This window comes from Toxorhynchites rutilus, chromosome 2 (assembly GCF_029784135.1).
Source record: "Toxorhynchites rutilus septentrionalis strain SRP chromosome 2, ASM2978413v1, whole genome shotgun sequence".
NCBI classification, from domain to species: Eukaryota; Metazoa; Arthropoda; class Insecta; order Diptera; family Culicidae; genus Toxorhynchites; species Toxorhynchites rutilus.
The window spans coordinates 324,595,512-324,616,729 of record NC_073745.1 but is presented as its reverse complement, the minus strand read 5'-3'; the positions used below and the strand labels follow the sequence as shown (position 1 = coordinate 324,616,729).

General features: G+C 38.5%; 1 protein-coding gene across 9 annotated transcripts in view; it reads right to left on the bottom strand.

Moving 5' to 3' along the window:
* LOC129771074 (kazrin) overlaps window positions 1-21,218 on the bottom strand; it is a 346,976-nt gene that overhangs the window by 68,989 nt on the left and 256,769 nt on the right. For 7 of the 9 annotated variants that reach the window (XM_055774374.1, XM_055774381.1, XM_055774380.1 and 4 more), the window contains one exon: window positions 4,182-4,293. The exons of the other annotated variants lie outside the window; for them this stretch is intronic. In XM_055774374.1, the coding sequence (XP_055630349.1) occupies window positions 4,182-4,293 (112 nt within the window). The remainder of the gene's footprint in view (window positions 1-4,181; window positions 4,294-21,218) is intronic. 9 annotated transcript variants of the gene reach the window in all.

Sequence of the window (21,218 nt, the reverse complement as noted above, 5' to 3'; positions counted from 1 at the left end):
AACCAACCAAATTGCACAAAGAACACACAGAATGACGCTTGGGACTAGCAAATCATTCTCGTTGTGCAATTTTCGGTGATTCGAGCTTTAAATTATCAATAACGACGCCGGCCACGTCCTTACAGTCACCAGTGGAAGGGAAGGAATGTTAGTATGATATTCGCCGCCCGAAGGCCAGAAGGGTCGCCTCTATAGCGTGGTTCCCTAGCGTTTATCAAGGAAGGGATAGTTGTTAGTGGGAATGGTTAAGAAAAATCAGGATTCACTGTGTTAAGTGATGTGATTTCCTAAACGCGGAGTCTCAGCCATGTGACGGAAACCTGAAAAGCTAATCCACAGCTCCTATAATTTCGATATCTTGAAAACAAACATATTTCGATGACCTAACAAGGCCTAACCTAACCTAGAGAAATCTTGTGTTTCTCGATATTCCAATCATTTATGATTTTTCCTTGAAACAAACACACAACATAAAGGGTGTGTCACATCAAATTGCATCACGGAAAAAACGCTGTAGAAATTCGCCCAGTAGACCGATCCTTTTGAAAATTTTAGACAGTAAAATAAAAACTATTAAACAACTTTTGGCATTTTCTTTTTATTCATACTTCGAGCCCAAGCCCGTATGCTCGCACCTTCCTCTTTACCCCGTCCATAAGGTTCTGTACAACGTCAGGTTGTACATGTCGCCAATGGCGAGGTGTCATACTACATTTTTAAGTTCAGACGTCGATTGAACGTTCATTTTGTGATGATCATTAAAGACATAGCTCATACGTCTCCATAAATAGGACTTTGACGGTGATCAATAGCAGATGCTGGGTGTGCTTTATGGACCAGTGGAAACATTGGTTCAATGTTTTGCGCGACAAACAACAATTTCCAATAGGAATTCTTCAGCTTTTTTTTGAACTAATGATTCCAGAAGCATGTTTCTTAGCCCTTTCAGGACTACAAGATGTCCAAGACTAAATATATCAATACAACACAATATTTTAGCTTTTGTGGGCAGTGCTGAAAATATTCACGTTCGCTACATTCAAACTCAGCGAATTGCTGCCTTCCTTGTATTGATAACCTACTGCTCAAGCGAGAGTCGATAAATATGGAACAACACTGTCAATGAACCCCAGTTTTTGGCGAGTTCGGCAATAGAATGTATAGAATAACTCCCGCTACGTTTTATGAATCTGCTCGAAAATGACATACACCACCATTTATATGTGCAGTGGGTGACACGTTTTCAATAAAAATTCACTGCAAGCGATGAAGATCAACTTAACGTTCGTGATAATCACCTGAAATTATTAACAGTAAGGCTAGGCGCAAATTGAGAAGCGTATAGCGCTCGTAAGCGAACGCGAGTCTACCAACACGACTCATACGTGCCACGAACGTAGCGTGGTGGAGCGCATATTGAGTCGCAGTTTGGTGTAAATAACATACCACTCGCATACAATGACTGATTAACACAGAGTTGCGCGATATATTTATTTACTAACACAATCACCCGACCAGTACAGCCATACAGTGTCAAACCCACGGCGCTATATATGATTGTTCACCAATACAAATACCACAACCGGCATGACCAGCACGAGAAACTGAGGTTCAGCCACAGCGTCGCGCGAGTCGTGTCTCACGAGCGCTCCACCATCTCGCGTCATCTGGCCAATTTGCGCCGTTCTATCTGTTTTCATTAGCCACAAAAACAGGCGCTATATCGCGCCAAGTTACTCGCGTTATATGCGTCTCAATTTGCGCCTTGCCTAATGGAAGTGCCTGAATGCAGGCTTTTCGAAATTCGTTCATGCTGTTTTCGATCAATATACCAGACAAAGCTCATGCGTCTCGACTCTTGTGTTATACTCATTATGACAGATATGGTGTGGAGTTTCAACAGAAGAGAATTCATCCGATACTGGGAAAAATCTAATTCCTTCATTTGTGAATAAATTTTGATAATTTGTGGCACTGTTTGTGGGTGTAAAGTAAAAGAATATCACCAGAAAAACATAGCAGGGTGTATATATAATTTCTATAATTTCATGGGAAATATTTTTCCCTATGGACCATAAAAGTAAATAAACGAAGAATTTGGCTTATTATATCGGTATTTTATGTATTGCTTTACAACACAAAAAAGCATAATGAAAATCATTAGAAAAGTAAAATAAATAGTTAGTTATGGTATTCTGCGAAACAATTTCGTTTACTTGTAAAGCACAAGTGAACATTGCACATAACACATTTATTATGTGGTCGGTGTTAAGTCAGACCGGACCATGTTTGACAGTTCTTTTTTTAATTCGTTCAGAAACACATTTGCTGTCTCGGACATACGTTTTATTTTGATCTTCAGTGAAAAAATATCGATTCAATAATAATTGAATGTCCATGAAGCAGGATATCCATGGAACATCAGATTATCTTCGATCGAGGATCGTTCCAACGATCTTCGATGCAAAGTATGGGGATATCAATTGTGATAATATGTACTTTACTGATGGGTCCTCTATGAACGAGTCCACAGGATTTGGAGTGTTCAACGAATTTTTTAGCACCTCACACAGTCTTCAGAATCCTTGCTCAGTGTATATTGCTGAATTGGCAGCGATACACTGGGCGCTGGACAGCGTCGCCTCACGACCTGTTGAACACTATTACATTGTAACGGATAGTCTTAGCTCTGTCGAAGCTATCCGTTCAGTGAGGCCGGAAAAGCACTCGCCGTACTTCCTTGAGAGAATACGAGAAATTTTGAGTGCTTTATCCAGACGCTGTTATGTCATTACCTTTATCTGGGTCCCTTCACATTGCTCAATTCCGGGTAATGAGAGGGCTGACTCATTAGCAAAGGTAGGTGCAATTGAAGGCGATATATATCAGCGTCAAATCGCCTTCAATGAATTTTATTCTTTAGTCCGCAAAAATACCATAGTTAACTGGCAACGCAAATGGAACGAAGATGAACTGGGCCGGTGGCTCCACTCGATTATCCCTAAGGTTAGCCTCAAACCATGGTTCAAAAGTCTGGACTTGAGTCGGGACTTTATTCGCACCTTCTCCCGACTCATGTCCAATCACTGTTCGTTAGATGCGCTACTCTTTCGTATTAATCTTGCCGACAACAATCTTTGTGTTTGTGGCCAAGGTTACCACGACATCGAGCACGTTGTTTGGTCGTGCGAGCTGTATCTTGTCGCCAGATCGAATTTAGTAGTCACCCTTCGGGCCCGAGGAAGGCAGCCCAATGTGCCGGTGAGAGACGTGTTGGCTCGGTTAGACCTTGATTACATGTCCCAAATATATGTATTCCTTAAAGCTATCGATCTTCGTGTGTGATTGTCCTTATACCCTTAGTTTTTCCTTTTCCTTTTCCTTTGTGAGAGATCGGATCCCTTCTTAAGAATAAGATGAAATGTAAATACATATTAGATATAAGATAGGTTTAAGAATTGAGTGTGATGAGTGTGATTGAGAGTGTGAGTGTGATCATTGTCAACATATCCTCATATCCCCTCCTTTTTCTGAAGAAAATATGTCACCCTTCTAAACTCGAGTTGACCGCGAGTAATCGGTTTCCTATATTATTAACATTAGAATTAAGGAAAAATGTTTATATACTAGTAACAATACAGTAAGGAGTTCGGCTCCTTTAAACCTATGTAACTGAGCCTGTAAAAATAAACGATTTAAATAAAAAAAAAAAAAAAATAATAATTGAACAATCGATAACGATTTTTGCAGAAGGGAACAATATTTCCCTTCAGCATAAAAGGGTTAAAATGGTCTCTAAGATGTTTCTGGTATTTCTGGGTTGAACCAAACAAATCGATCGTTATATTCAGTTTCCGTGGATTTTGTTACGACGGAAGTCTGATGCGACATTTTGACAGACTTATTCTGTATTTAATTTGAATTGCCATTTCATCGTGAAAAAAATAGAACAACGTCTGAAAACTGTACAGATGGAATTGAACGTTTCTATACTACGAGTGGGACAACATCAAATATGAATAAACGAAGAGCATTCGTAGCGTGCATGCAAATATTTGTTGGATGATGATATTGTAGTTTACATGGGATCATGGCGAATTCGCATCTCTGCGATCCACCAACGGAACAGAGATCCGGAAAAAATGTAGAAAAAAAATACAAAACATTTGGAAGGTACTTACCCTCAGGCTACCGGTATTGCGACGATCCGCAGGTACGGGCATCATTCCGATTCCGCTGGCAATTGGGACCACGGTGCCGCCGCCGGTTCGTATCCCCTGGCCCAGTGTGGCCCTGTGGTGGTGGTGTTGTGGTGTTGTGGGTTTGGTGGTAGTGTTGATTATGGGTGGTATTATCGTTGAGGTTGTGTGTTCAGAGTTGGGTAAAATGCGAGTTTCGGTCGGGTCGGTGGGTAGCGTTGCGGTTGCCGGTTTCCGTCGATCAATGTGCAGGTCGATGGGACGGCGGGCGACAGATTCAACATCAAAGTGTTTTTTTCGTCGTTTGTTTTCATTTTTCATTTTGTTCAACGGTGAGAAGTTGTTATATACATTAATGCGTATACAGCAGAGCACACAACATATAACACGCGATTGCCGCCAACGTCGTCATCGTCGCCATCGTTCACCCGCCATCGTTTCGGTTTGTGGTTGATTTTATATTTTGGTATTTTTTTTCGTGGACGAGGAGATCGGCGGAGGAGGTGTGTGTTTTTTTATTGTTTGAAATGAGAGAAAAAGCAGACATGGAAAAAAAGTACATCAATAAAAAAATATATTTTGTAAGGGTACGGAAATTAAAACTAAAAACGGAACAAAATGCATACAAATGCGAGATTGAATGAAAAAATTAATGTGTTTTTGCGAGAGCGAGGCAGCAGGCAATTTCTGTATGAGAGATACAAGGCAAGAGACAACGAGCAAGTCAGAGGAGGAGCAGGAAGTTGAGGCGAAAGTTTGCAGTTGCAGGAGAAATTAAATCCCGAAACTATTGCCGGTTTGGTTTGGCTAAGCGAAAATGGAGGCGAGAAAAAAAATTTATATATTCGCACAACATGATGGTGAAACATGAACGGATGAAGTTTTAAGCTGGCAATTTTTCGATCGATGTGGGGAAACTTTCTCTTACGTTTTGATGGGATGAATAAGCCGAGCACAGATATTCATATTTCCGAATTGTTCTGGAGGTATACGATTTTCGCCAAATAGGTGTAAGTCCTCGATTCCGTTGTGTATTATCCGTATTGATGAATTTGATTTTTCCTTTGTGAAATTTTTATTTAACATCGATTAATACCCCCTAAGATTTTTTTTCAACACCAACTCGAAGTGGCACTGCTTCATAGAATTATTTTCAATAAACATCAAGAGAGAATTTATCATTAACTTTGGAATTGAAAAGAATGCATATGTGAAGGGAAAATCCTGGTTCGAGCGGGAATTGAATTAAATAACGGCATCATGATATAGTCGTGAATTTTATTCACGATGACGGTTCGCTAACATGAATGTCGATTCAGAAAGCTGAATAAACCCAAGCTCATTCGTCAGATACTCCTTTTAATTATTTTGTTTGATTAATAATGTAAAATAATATTCTCGCCATTCACAATCGTAATTGAGTTAGTTCGAATGAAGTGATTCAAGTAATACCAACCATATTAAACCCCATAAATGGCAGCAATTACACCTCACATATCGAGGGATTAATGCGGATTAAGGCGGAGCAAATCAGTTTTCCCGGCGTGGGGAACTTTAGTGACAGACAGACAGTCAAAGAAGACCGAAGTAATTATGACTCTGAAGGACATAATGGGTGGGCAGACAGATTTGAGCCGTTAATGAGATTTCTCGTAGCAACACAAGTACCTACAAGTGGAAAATCTGTATATGGGTGCGAAATTTGTGCGCAAATTAATGATTGTCGGCCCGGTCCTGTTCCGAGACCGACCGCCGTTTACACGAAGAAACTCCCACGCGTCCTTCGTTGTGCTGGTTGGTTGAGAGTTGGTTCGTTTTTATATAAATATATGAGTGAATGTGTGTGTGTGTGCCCAGGATAAAGGCATTAAAACGGGTTGGATTAGCAAAAAGCAAACGGCAGTGAACAGAGATCAACACAGAGTTGGCGAATGGACGAAGCTTTTGCTTCGAGGCGGTAGAGTAGTTTTCATTTTCCAGCCGAGTGATATTCAGATATACATATGCTAATGATGGCATGTCGGTGTGTTCGAGTTTGTAAATTTTGCGGCGTGTAAGAGGAGGAGGACGAGATGACTGGAGTAGACTGGGAAGCTGGGAAAGCCTCTATCTGGAGTCCGTTGATATGATGTTCAATCCAAATCGAAGCAGAAGATATACAGTCACCAGCACACAGGTACTCGTTTACACATTCAAATGAAATGAGATTTTCAAGCATCTGGGTAAGTGATGCGGAAGAGAAGCTCGATTTTAATTTAATTTCTGTTCCTTTTCCGGTCGTGACTGAGCTTACGGTGCTTGGTTATGTATGAGCAGCAAGCAAGCAGTACGGTACGGTAAGCGTCTTGGAAGGAACTGCCAAGGAATGGATAATTTGATCTGCCCGATTAGAATTCGCACATAATCGATCGTAAGTGCTACGGAAATTGGAAATGATAATCGGTAATTGATCCTTCTTCAGTTGGTTTCGGTGTTGGAATCACATCGCTGGCTGGGCACTTCATTTAAATTTCATCTGTCGGCAGTGAACTGATTCGTAAGCGATTCCATACAGAATGAGCTGAAACCATTCGGAATCGAATTCAACCATTCTTAATTTGAAAGGGGGAAACATTTATTATATTTTTGTTATGAGGGATACACATTCCACGAGTAGAAGATTTACACTAAAGATGAATTTTTGAAAAGGACATACATATGCTTCAATTTCAGAAAGATAGTAAGAAAACCATTGTTTGTACAGCAAATTTGTCTCTGGATGATATGTAGTAACTCTGTTAGTAAAATACACTGTTTTTTCAGTAATATAATGAAAATAAGATTTTCCGTTTATTTGAGTGTTGAAAGCGGGCACTTTTTTGTTGTTATTATAAAGGCTTTGATCATTCGCCTCTAGCCTTGAAGAGGACCATTTAGAGAATTGTGATATAAAGGCCTGTTTGGAGTTCCCGCGAACGTGAACATGGACAGGTGATGGAATAGTATGATCCTTTCACGGTGAATCACATTGCGAACCAACAAATCAAAAAATTGTAAGGGGTTGTATCTAGGCCACGACCGCATATTTTCGACGTAGAACTACGCAATTGTATTATGCAATCCACTTGTTTACCACTTCGAATATTATTTTAGAATGCATCGAATTTTTGTAATAGATTATGTTCTTCGTTACAAGTAAATTTGAAGAACGTCTTTTTACGTTTGATATGGTGCCTAGGACTACCAAAAACGTGAACGGAGGAATTGTCAAACGATCATTGTATTTTACATTTCCCTCTGAAACTATTCTACATCTAATGTTTACGTAGTTCTCGAACCGCGAAAGTTCATTCACCTCTAGTCTCTGAAATGATGATTTTCCCAGGCTTCTCAGTTGAAAAGTACGTTTTAGGGACTCAACACCTCAACACCAAAAAATACCCCCGACTTGCATGTATTTGAAAAGCGGATTCCCCCAGACGCATTAATTTTAAAGTCTGTGTTAGGGAAACATAGCTCAGTGGGAAAAAAGTCACAGGAGGGTTCTGTCTGAGACACGACCGCATAGTTGACGTAGGATTTCGTTCCGTTAGGCTATCTATTGATTTTGGATATGTTTGAAGAATTACATCGTTAAACTCTTTGATAATGATTTGGTGGGCCGTTTTGTTTGGGTATTGGGTATAGTTTGTTCACTCCACCAGTGTTTACGGAGTGATGATGACAGAAGGATGGTAAACAGCAGTTGGATGGTGCGTATCAGATAAAAGATACCGAAGTGGAATGCCTCCTGTGTTATGTATGGATGAAATAAAGAAAAGAAACTCACCAATCTATCTATCTATATATATAAAAATGGAGTGATGTCTGTCTGTCTGTCTGATTCTTATAGACTCGGAAACTACTGAACCGATCGACATGAAAATTGGTATGTAGAGGTTTTTGGGGCCGGGGAAGGTTTTCGTGATATTTTGAGACCCCTCCCCCCTCTCTAAGGGGGGGCTGCCATACAAATGAAACACAAATTTCTGAATTACTCGGAAATTAACCAAGCAAACGAAACCAAAGTTGGCATGTGAAAGTTTTAGGGTGCAATAAATGTTTCTATGATGGTTAGACAGTCCTTCCCCCACTCAAAGGGGGGGCTGCCATACAAATGAAACACAAATTTCTGCATTACTCGAGAATTAATCAAGTAAATGGGCGGGACGAAGTTTGCCGGGTTAGCTAGTGTAATATAAGATAATTACCAATACCGTACAGTGTTCGGCAAACACAATTATCAATTTTTATCATCAGTAAAAACATGTTACTTTAATATAAAGAAAACACTTTCGAAATCGAAAAGGTAATTTTCTTTTATAGTTTTTACTTTCTGAGTGTTCATTCAACCCAATACGGATTTTAATTGGACTAACAACAACTAATACTATGGTTCACCCGAAACACGTTTACCCGAAGCACATTCACCCGAATGTAACAAATACCCGAATGCAACATATACCCGAATGGCACACGTGCCACACACGCTCATCTGCCTGCTGCTTCTTGAAAAATCGGACTATTAGTGCTATAAATTATACAACAATGGAATCCTTCTATCAACCGCATTCGTTGTTCGGTCCAACTTATCAGTGGAACAAAAAGAATACTCTAACGTCGAAAAAGCGATGTTGTGTAATTTATCAAACGCATGGATACGGTAAACATTTACACGATTAAAGAGGGACCCGAACATTAACGCATTATGGTGATTTTATTTTCGGATGTTGGAATCAAAGATGATGTTGAGACATTTTGGTGAATAGTTAAGGTACCCTATGATCAAAAAGTACCGGGAATTTTTTATTTAAACATACCGTACGTACCGTACCGAACGTACGTTTTATTTAAACGGAACCGTTTTTTGTTCTTATGTTGGTACAACTTTACGACGCACATCTGTCAGGTTTTAGTGCCATCCGATCATTAGTGTCTGCCTGGCGTTTGTTTGAATCAGTCAATGTATTTAAATTTTTCGCATTTTACCATGCATGGAATATTGACTCTAAGAGTGTCTTTATTAAATGTTTGGATGCCAATGTAGCGATTATTATGATTCTGATAGCTAGACGGGTAGAAGTTCTTTCTATAACTGGTAAAGTTTTTTTCAGAATCTAGTGGACCGATCGGACTGAAATTGACATGTAAAAATGTAAACATTGATTATCTAAATTGTTACGTTGCCGTTTTTTGATATCTTAATTTTTAAATTTTTAATTATTTTTTAAATATTGAAAATAGTTTAAATAGGTTTTTTTTTTGTTTTTCTAAGCGAATGACCGCCTTTTTGGAAATTTCAGAATTTTCAAAAACCGCAATTTGAATTCATTTTTTACATTTTGCATGCCAAAACAAGCCAGATCGGTCCACCAGATTTTGAGAAAAACTTATGACCAGTTTAAGAGAGAGCTTCTACCCGTCCTGCTACCAGAATCATAATAATCACTACATTGGCATCCAAAAATAAAAAAAAATACATATTCTAATATGCCTTAACCATTCAACAAAATGTCCTCACAGCATCTTCAATTCTAACATCCGGAAATAAAATCACAAAAATCAGTTATTTTTCGACCTTCGCGAGTAGGGTCTCCCTTTAAACCCGGCTGTATTACAACTCAAATGCTAATGAGCTTAAAAAATAGAATAGAATTAAACAAATACAGGTCGGACTCGATTATACGGAATATTGATATTTTTTTGACTCCGGATAATCAAGTCAAAACATTTTTTTTCTTTATTTGTTTTTTTTGCATGTATTTTTCGTTTTTTGAAAATAAAAGGGGAATTTGATTTTTGATTCATTCCCTTAAAGTCAGAAAACACCTTTCTCATATGAAAAAAAAAATTATCCAGATTCTCGCAGGAGGGGATAGGCGATCATATTTGATGAAAAAAATCCTCCTACGCATATGATCGAATTTCAACACTAACAAAGTTATAGAACTTTTTTTTTGTTTCGGACTCTGTTGCTTCATACTGGCTCTACATTAAAAAGTACGCTAAGGAAGACGATTCTGATACTTTCATTTGAAGGATGAGAAAATTTAGTACATGATATAATAGTGGAACAACTAAATTAGTGAATTTTAATAACATTTTAGAAGTGAAACACTTAAAAGTAAATAATTTTTAATGCGTTATTATTAATTTTATCCTGAAAAAATATATTAAACTAGATTGTTTCTCTCAATTAAAATGAAGTTCTTCAACCGCTCCACAATTTGTTCTTTGACGCACAACTTCTGTCTTTCTTAATTTGGCTGCCATATCGATATAAACAATTCCTGGTGAAAATTCAAGCAAAATTTTCAAAAATCACGATTTTTACCCCACTGTACATGTAATAGCCACTTGAACTTCACCTTAACGTTGAAAGGTTACATTTATTCATGAAATAAGTCATATTTGAAATATAAAAAAAATATATATGGTGCCATCTTGCAGTGGCGGTCATTTTGGATTTGCATTTTTTCATAAATAACTGTGTTCTACTAGTCAAGCCCTCTCATTTGATACAGGGAAACTTCGATATAACGTACCCTCGTTATAACGTACCCTCGATATAACGTACATTTTACCTCGATATAACGTACACATTTCCAAAGTATAAAGGAAATTTTTTTTCAATATTTTTTTTTCTGATAGAACAATGAATTATCTGTATTGTGATGCTAAAACAAGTTTTGTACCTTCAATCAATCCTGAAATACAGCTGGTTTTGTGATTCCGGATTCTAAATGAATCAAGCTTTAATCAACAGTACGAAGGGAAACATCATGAGAAAGGCTGGCTTCGTCTTCTGATTGAAGTTATTCATTCACTTTACTAAAACAGCAACACAATAATGTATTATAGACTACGTTTGTGAGTACTTTATTATGCTTCGATATAACGTACAATTCGATACAACGTACAATTTTGAAAGTGAAATGTACGTTATATCGAAGTTTACCTGTACCCATATTATGGGGTTCTGAGAAAATATGCAATCCGCCATCTTGGAATTGCATTTTTCATAAATAACTGAGTTCTACTAGTCAAGCCCTTTCGTTTGATACCCATATTGATGGGGTTCTGAGAAAATATGTAATCCGCCATTTTGAGTTGCCGCCATCTTGGATTTGATTTTTTCATAAATAACTGCATTCTAATAGTCAAGCCCTTTCTTTTGATACCCATATTAGCTATTTAATATAGAATTATTATACAAATTATTAAAAATTTCCGAAAATCAAAATTAAAATACTCCGGATAATCGAATCCCGGATAATCGAGTCTCCGGATAATCGAGTCCGACCTGTACCATGAAAAAGTCCGTTCAAAGTTGGATTCTATAAAATTTCATTAAATTTTTAGCAAAGCTTGAAAAATGTTTCTCCAATTAGAACCTCAAGTAAAGTTTAGGTAAATGAGCAGGTCTCAATCAGGCAATGATTTTGTCAGAAGTGCTGGCTAGCTAGGCTCCCTCACTCCATGTTCCTTATTCCGATTTCAAGTTTCACATTAGGAAAATTTTACAACAGTTCAGTATTATATATTGTAACTAGTTTATATAAAAACATATTTTTTTTATTTTCATTGAAAATCTCGATACACAAAAGTACGATTGTTCACGAAGAAATATGCGACAAACCTCCATAAATTTGTTTAGTAAATAAGCATTAACATGTTTACGGTGAATAAATAGATAGCATTTAAACAAATCACGAATAAAAGTTGTACAATTGTTTATGAAAGGATTATTTGTTATAATTCATTAGTTAAAAAAATTTGAAACGATCGAAAAAAATAAGAGGATTATTTATTGAAATTTATTAGTTAAAAGAATTGAAGCGATCGAAAGATTTATTTCTGGAAATTTCATGAAATATGGCTTATGAACATTCAAATTATTGAAAGGAGAGACTAAATTATTTGAAAATTTGAATACATAATTCAGGCAGTTCAACTAACTCAACTAACTCAATCTAAGTGAGCTAGCCAAAAAACTAAACATTGTATAATAAAGAACTTTGAATTTTCAGTGAACCTTGAAAAAAAAAAATGGGTGAGTTATATCTATGCTATAACCGCAAGGTTGACGTGGGACTATCTTAGCGTAGCAATCATTTGTTTGAATTGATTAAATTTTGGATTGAATGAAACAATCTCCGAATTCAATTGAATTCAATATATTTCATTTGTGAGTAAAAAGATTTAATAAATGCCATGTGAGCTCAATTCATGAATTGTGATAGATTATATTCTTCGTTACAAGTAAATGACATTCCTTTTACGTTTGGTATGATGCCTAGGACAAAATATGTGAACGAAAGAATTATCAAACGATTATTTTATTTTACATTTCCCTCTGAAGTTTGTATCTCTCAAGTGTACGTACTTCTCGAACCGCGAATTTGCTTGATCTGATGAACTTCAGGCACTCAGTTTCGATTTTGCTATGTACGTCGAACGCACATTGTTTAATCAATAGGCGTCAACGCAGCAATTGTTTTACATATCATCTACATACTGCCTAATCATCAAATGGTATGCGTCGGAATTCTGTGAGCAGAAGATGTGAAGGCATATCCTTCAATACAATCTTGAATAACCGAGCCAAAGCGTGGTGTTCGTACCCGCTTTTGTAATCCGTGTTAGGAAAACAGTTTTCGAAGTGCAAAAAAATATGTGAGTGCAGAAGTACTAAGTACTCGCAGTTTGCATTTATTTGCTGAGCCGATTTCCCCTGACATCTAGGATTTGAAGTCTGTGTTAGGCAAACACATTTCAGTCGGAACAAAAATGCCCCCGACTTGCATGAATTTGCAATATCAGTTTCCTCAGACACCTTGGTTCTAAAGTCTATGTTGGGAAAACACATTTCAGTCGGAACAAAAAGTTTCAATTTCCCCCACGCTCCTTGGATTAGAAGTCTGTGTTAGCGAAACACATTTCAGTCGGAACAAAAACACCCCCAACTTGCATGCCAATTTCCCTAAGCTCCATGTATTTGAAGTCTGTGTTAGGGAAACACATTTCAGTCGGAACAAAAATACTCACGACTTTCATGTATTTGCAATGCCGATCACTCGAACGCTGCTTGGTTTTGAAGTCTGTGTTAGGGAACACATCTCGGTGAGAACAAAAGTCCCTATACTTTCATGTATTTGCAATGCCGATTTCCCCAAGGCTGCTTGGAATTGATGGCTGTGTTAGAGAAACCGTAGATCGGGCCAATCAAAATAAGGCAGTTAGGGCGTTTAGATAAGGCTTAATATTTTACAGTTATCAAATGTTAATCTAATGAAAAATAAACTTTTATTAATTGCGATGGAAGCGTACAAATATTCCCTATCAATTGATGCAAACATCTTTCCGATCCAGTAAAAAATGTTCGAGTTAGAAGCATTCGGAATCTTTCATTTTTTCCTGCATGTTTTGTGTTTGGGTTTTCATTTTACCCCCCATATACTCCGGTTAAACGAAGTCGCACGTCAATAAACTGAATTTGTAATGTAAACAAACATATACGTAAATATGAAACACAAACATAAACGAAAAATAAGCATAAACGTAAAAGTTGCAGGAATCTTTCCAACTCAGCCATCAAAAAAGAGTTTATAAAAAGGGGAAACTGTTTTATGTTGCTGTTGCAGGAAAGAACTTTTTTTTTGATGCATTGCAAAAAAGGATCCGTAGATTTGAAAAGATTAATCCGTTGATTTTGACGTAAAACTACGACTTTCAGGAAGGGTGCCAAATCAGAAAGCAGGTCACGTTTTTATGAAATAAAGTTAACATTAATAACTATTTTCACTGTGAACGAATTCTCATGATTTGCATACCAATCGAATTTGGAAATTCTCTAAAATTTGTTTGATATGCTATACATTACAATTCGCTAATCTCTAAACGGTTTAAATTCATGAAAACTGGAAGAAATTCCTTTTTTTCCATACATTTGTTCTACCGATTTGTGTGCTAACCCTACCCGTAATTCGAATGCTTATAACTCGAACATTTCTTAACAGATCGGAAAGATGTTTGCATCAATTCATAGGAAATATTTCTACGTGTGTATCACAATTAGTTAAAATATTATTTTTCATGAGATGAACAATTTAATAACTGTAATATGTCAAGCGTTATTTAAACGCCCCAACTGCCAAGGGTTGACTGGCCCGATTTACGGTTTCCCCAACACAGATTTCAAAATCAATGTGCCTGGGGGAATCCGCTTTGCAAATACATGTAAGTCGGGGATATTTTTTGGTGTTGAGTATTTTTGTACTCGCTTGTCGTTGTGTAGACCGGAATATGTAACTCAGAAAATTACATTTTAGGAACAACCTTTTCAAAAATTGATCTCAGAGCAAAATAATGTGTCCACTTATGGAAAATACCGAAAGTTATCCAAATTAACGATGGTTTGGAACTGCTCCTTTTATGCATTTTGTGGCGAGTTTTCTTTCAGTTCGTGTGGGAATATCGACGCATCGACAAATACTTTGTGCGTCTCCATTGGCTGTGAATATTTCGTTTGGTGTGAAAATCGAGGAAAAAAATCAGCATTTGAAGCATCAATTCGAACTGCTTAGATTACATTCTCTAGGTCAAATCAAACTACTCCCAACTATTTTGTCGTTTCAGATTTCTCCTGGATATCCGTTTCACGGTAGGGGGAACCCTCCGGTTTTCCGGAAGCGAAATTGAAGCGACTCAGATTGCTTTATTTTCACCCCCTCAGAGGAAAGCTTTCTCGGGGAGTGATAGGTGGGAGGAGAGTGCCGTACGGATAAATAATGGGAAACAAAAAAGATGATACACGTGAGCGTAAGAGGACAAAACGCGCGGTTTGATCCACTGTTGTAACTTTGCAGCCAGCAAAATAAAAACAGCAGCAGCAGCAGGACAAAGTTTCGTATTCATTCTTGTCGGCTTTGTTCGGGAGTGAAGAATGACGATGGCCTTCCCCGCCACCACTCTCGATTCCACCATTTTCCGGATGGAGAAATGTGTTCGAGAGTGAAAAGCGTTACAGCGGCGAGGAATGGGAAAACTTGAAATATTTATGATAGAATGTCAACCGAGGGCCTCCTTGTTTTTTTTTTGGGGAGACGTATTTGCGGCATATTTCACATGGCATGGAACTTGTTGAGGGAGGTGGAAAGGTTTTCTCTTTTCCCCTACTCAGTTCGGTGTTAGCCAGCCTTTTGTGGCTCGATGGTGCGCTAAAGCGGTTGGAAAGTTTTCCGGATAGACTAATGATAGGAAGTTTAGCAGCAACTGCAAATGGTTGGGGTGCATGGGGAAGAAATGCTCCCCGGAAAGTTATTGCTATGTTGCTTGGTGCGTTTCGATGAACTAAATTGACCTTTTTTTATTCTAGAATGGATTATCATTCTTTCCGGATGGTCTCAATGCTTTTATTGGCTGGGCTTGAGTGGAATATCCGGCTAGGGAAAAGGCAATGAATTAATAAACAATGTGTGATGCCATCAATAACGTTTAGGATGAAGTAAATTGTGGCTTTCTCCTATAACTTCTATCGAACTGAACGTTTTCAACTGATGAATTATTCATTCAACTCTACATCCTGTTTGGAAAAGCTGATGGACAGCTTACAGACTTTCAATAGGGGACCATCCTATTTCCCGTGATGAAAACTCAACGCTGCGCGATGGCCGTTCGCTCCATGATGGATCCATACTACTCCTCCAAATTCACCAGTTCATAACGCTTGGGTTCATTAACTTTTTGGTTTTGGATCCCTCTGTGCGTTCGGCTCCCCTCTCTCACATTCCGATGCGGGTTAATGGGCCTCGAAAAAGCTTGGAACAATTTTGGCGTTTTATAGCGCCCATTGTAATTGCTGCTGGTGCTCGAAAGTGGTTGGTCTGGTCGGTCGGTGGCTTTTGTGCAGTGCCAGCGAACCGAAATTTGGCTTGTGCCAAACAGAAAAGTTAATATCTTCGACATTATCCATGCGCCATATCTTCTATCGTGGGTCACGCTATTCTCGGGAAGCTCATGATAGCAGAACGGTTGTTGGTTTGTTTTTAACGAAAAATGAACCTCTTGTCAGATTCACGGACTATGTGAAAACCTGTGAGGTCGAGGAGCCAAAAACATATCCCCAAAAGTTTCTATCTCATGTTTTCACAGATCAACCGTTATTGGAAACGCATTAACAGCTAATAGGGAGTCGAGCTTGTCAACCCCTCAATCTTCCGATAGAACAAGACAAGTGCGTCTGTGTGATCTGTTTTGAAAATCATAACCGTGTGAGGTTGCTTGTAACAGCTGAAGTAATATTCTGGTGTCGTGTTAGACGGTATGACTTGCCTTGGTAGACGGATTCGCTAGTCTTTAAAAATGAATTCTTCATAACATGTCAAATAAAAATTTTAAAAAAATGGAAAGGCTTGTTTGATTGGCTTGTGTTTCACTTTGGAATGCTTTAGAACTAAAAATAAATTAGAAGAATTTCAAATTTTTCTAAACTGCGGCTCACACTTAACGAAGTCTATTGGCTGCTCGCTGGCTCGAGCGAAACTGTGATAGATGGTACCAATTATATTCTCGTCGGTGCAATACCCCTCTTGAAAGTCAATCTAGCGCATCTTCCAAAAATTTCCATCCCAATCGAAGACGGGTTCCTACAGAGTCTCGTTATTTTGCATGCGTAAAACTTTGAATAAAAATGGTCCATATCCAACAATCCCGCCTCCCAGTCACTGACCATGTAGCACCCAAAAAAAAAAAAGGGGTTAGAAAATAATATTACTTGCTCGTTACGACGGCACATATTTTCCATCATCCTTCATTTCGCCCCGAGGCTCTCCAACAACCCATCGCTCGCTCCTCTTTGATGCAGATGAGGATTCTGCATTTACGGCATTACTCTGTCCTCGACTCGCCATATCGTTGGGCTGTATGCGAAACACGGAGTGAAACGAGGAGGTTATGTTTCCCGGATTTTGTGAAAAACTCACCCGGCTCTCCATTAAATAATTTACTGCGCCCTGGCGGCGAGCTGTCGTCGCAGGTAGTTAGCACACGTGTTCGAGCCTGGTGAATCTGGTGACAGATGGCGGAAGATAGGAAGTGGAGCTATGATTCATTTACATTTATGTGTCGTCGTGTCACCGACAGAAATGCGACTGACATGTGGGCGCTGTGGATCTCCATCCGGTCTTGTTCGAAGGGAAGCTAGAAATATGGTTCTTTTGGAATGTGGACAGTGGGCTGACCTAAAGTTAGTAGCAGTCGATACACGATTTCAAATGAATTGAGACATTTTAATGATATTTTAATTGGCAAACGCACGATCCATGTTGACTCTCATATTCCCAGTGTATCTCTAATAATAATCGGCATGCACCGATCGAATCATCCATTACTGATTACATTACCTCACGGTGAATAAACACTCTTCAGCCATAAAAGCATCCACTTCAATCCAGATGCCAAACGCATCATCACCCCCTATTTGCAAAGCAGAGTACACGCATGACATTCCATTTTTTTCGAACAGAATTCCACGTGTTGGACGTCAGAAGCACACTGACTGGTACCTTTTATCTCAACCCCTGCTTTGAAAGCTTCGGCATTCAGCAACACACAAAAAATCAAATTCTTTGGTGAGTGTATGCCGATAGAAATCAAATTCGAAAGCCCGCTACGAACACATTTTAAGGAGGCGAGTCAGTTCAGCTCCCTGTGCTTTCCATGCAAATTGCTTTTGTACAGTGACCGGCATGAGAATAGTTCCACGCCTATACAAACGTTTATTCATTATAAAAAATTCAGAATTTAAGATTGCTTCGATGTCTCTCTATACTGTATCACTAGCTGCCCCGGCAAACTTCGCCCCGCCCAAAATTTATTTTTCGTTATCACATCCACGTTTTCTTACTAAGCGCACGTTCATGGGTCCAATCGCCGAACTGTTCATTGATTGATCATCAAAACCAGGGGTTTTCAGATTTTTTTAACGTAGGACTACGTCTTTCATTTCTATACAGGGGTGTAAAATCAAAGTTTCGAAAACGAAAGCGTTACGCCGGAGACCGAGATTTTGAGAGTTAATAGCTCCTAAACAACCGAACGAAATGGTATGATGAACACTTCCTTCGAAAGATAAAATGTCTACGTGTTATATACTTGCTACTTTTGACGTAGGACTACGTCTTTCATTTCTATACCGGGGTGTAAAATCAAAGTTTCGAAACCGAAAGCGTTACGCCGGAGACCGAGATTTTGAGCGTTAATAGCTCTTAAACAACTGAACGAAATGGTATGATAAACACTTCATTCGAAAGATAAAATGTCTACGCGTTATATACTTGTTACTTTTTGATCCAAAAACTTGTTTCAATAGCCTTAAAATTGTTCTCAAAACAGGCTATTGAAATCACCAATCGGTATATAAGCGAGCGCCGCTCGGAAAATCCACTCAGTTCTAATTGAACAGCGATTGGAGCATGTTGTCGCTGTTGTGGTGAAGCTCTTCGTGTTTATCATGAAAGCGCTGATGAACGGTGTCACCAAGAGCCTGTTTGTGCACCTTAGGCCAGAAGGGAATCCATCAGGAGGAGAGTGATGCCACAAACGGTTCCCCGGGAAGACATCGCTACACACACACATACACGCCCGGAATTCTTTCCGTTTGGATGCCATTCAGCATCGAAAAAGTTCCGGAAAGATCTAATCATTGCTGGAAAATAATCTGCCAGTTCCTCTGGGAATTTAAAAATACATTCATGTGAAAGAGTTTATTTTAATGTTTTCTATCCATGTAACACTGTGACCAAATATTTTTCAATCAAGTGCTATTAACAGGTGGTTATCGAGTTAGTATTAACTACTGGTGGGCTTCCAGTATCGAGGAAAATGTGGAAATATCTAATCGTTGCTGGAAAATAATCTGCCAGTTCCCCTTAGAATTGAAAATTACATTCAAGCGAAAGAGTTTATTTTAATGTTTTCTATCCATAAAATATCTATATAATACCTTTGGTTTTGTGATTTGTCAATCAAGTGCAATTAGCAGGAAAGCTTTTGAAGACTATTCTTCAGAACAAGGTTTTTCGTATCCTATATTGGATGCATAAAACCTTGTGCCTCCAACGTAACGCTCTCGTTTTCGAAGTCCCCCAAATATTCATTTATTCATTCATTCAGAATGGATTTAGATTCAACTTCAAACAAATGATCTCTAAATCAACGATAGTCCTACGTCACCCTTGCGATTATACCATAGATATAATCCATTTCCTGTTTTTCATCCAAAAACTTGTTTCAATAGCCTTAAAATTGCTTTCAAAACAGGCTATTGAAATCACCAATCGGTATAAAAACGAGCGCCGCTCGGAAATCCACTCAGTTATAACTGAACAGCGATTGGAGCATGTTGTCGCTGTTGTGGTGAAGCTAACTTAGTTTATCATGGAAGCGCTGATGAACGGTGTCACCAAGAGCCTGTTTGTGCACCTTAGGCCAGAAGGGAATCCATCAGGAGGAGAGTGATGCCACAAACGGTTCCGCTTGAGACATCGGAGCAGCCACCACACACACACATATACACGCGCGGAACTATTTTCGTTTGGTTGCCATCCAGCATCGAGAAGATTCCGGAAAGCTGTTATCGTCGCTGAAAAATACCACTTACTATCTAGTTCATTCTATTTTGTATAACTTTATTGGGCAATAAATTCGATTTAAAGCAAGTATGTTTGGAAGGTGTTTTCAATTTTAATTAGAAAACCCAATAAAATACAAAAATATGTGAACGTTTCTACAGTATTACTTTGATAAAAGAACATACATTGCGATATAGGGCAGAAATCTTTCGATTGGGCCACCTAAAAGAAAATGACAGCCGGGAAAATCAAGTGTTCGAAAAATCGAACGTTGGCCATAACCAACATTTTCTCTGCTAAACCAATACCAACACATCTAACCCCCGCAGCGCATTTTGGTTCGTTTACTTTCGAAGACGGGAGATTTACATTTCTTTTTGCATTTTCAATTGTGAATGTTTGCAAATACCAATTAATTTAGCAAATATTATTGAAAATCTGTACGATTTTTTGTCCGTAGTAACTTTAAGTGATTACGGCCCGTGTGTTCGTGTGTGCAGGTACTGTAAAAAATGATCAATACGTGTAACGAGGATTCTAATGAGATTGCCGGTTGAATATCCACCCGCCGGACCGAAAAATAATCACCCAATCCTCATTCCCTTTTTTTCGCATAATTTTGGTACTTTGCAGATTTTGGAAAATGTTCGATTTTTCGGGAAAAGCATAATATTTTTTTTTTTTTTTTATCTTCGCTTATTTTTCGTCGGCCTATTTCCGCCACTTTTAGTGCCAATCACCGACATCAGGGAGGCGACTCCACCTGTTCGTACCTATCAGACTCAACAACTCATGAGCCGGGCCAACTTCTTTTACTTCCGCTCCGAAGGAAGACGTAACCAGAGATTTTTCGCCTCAGAAAATCCCAACGACGCCAGCTGGGATTGAACCCAGGCCGATCGGATTGTGAGGCTGTTATGCTAACCATACAACCACTGGCGCCGTCAAAAAGCATAATATGGAAGAAACGATTCTTAAGCATAAACATTTCTCCAAGGCCAACAATAAAAATAACAGCAAATGCTTTCGTTTGAAAGAAAAAAACCTGCCAGTAATAAGTTAAAATTACATGAAAGAAGAAATGTCACATCTCACCTTAAGCGGATTAATTTAAGTTTATACTTAGAGACCTCCATCCTTCTGTGCTTGTTCGTCCCGGAATGTAAAATTGATGCATTTATGAATACCGTATATTTGCTAATTGAAGCGACTTTCAGTTTGCAGTATGTTTGTACTTGCAAATAAAAAGTGCGGGTTTCGTCCAATGTTCGATTTTTCGTTCCCGGAAAATGGAAGATGGGAAAAAAATAATTCTTGAACATTGGGGTTTCTTTAGCGTCAATAATCAAAATAACACCAATGGCTTTCG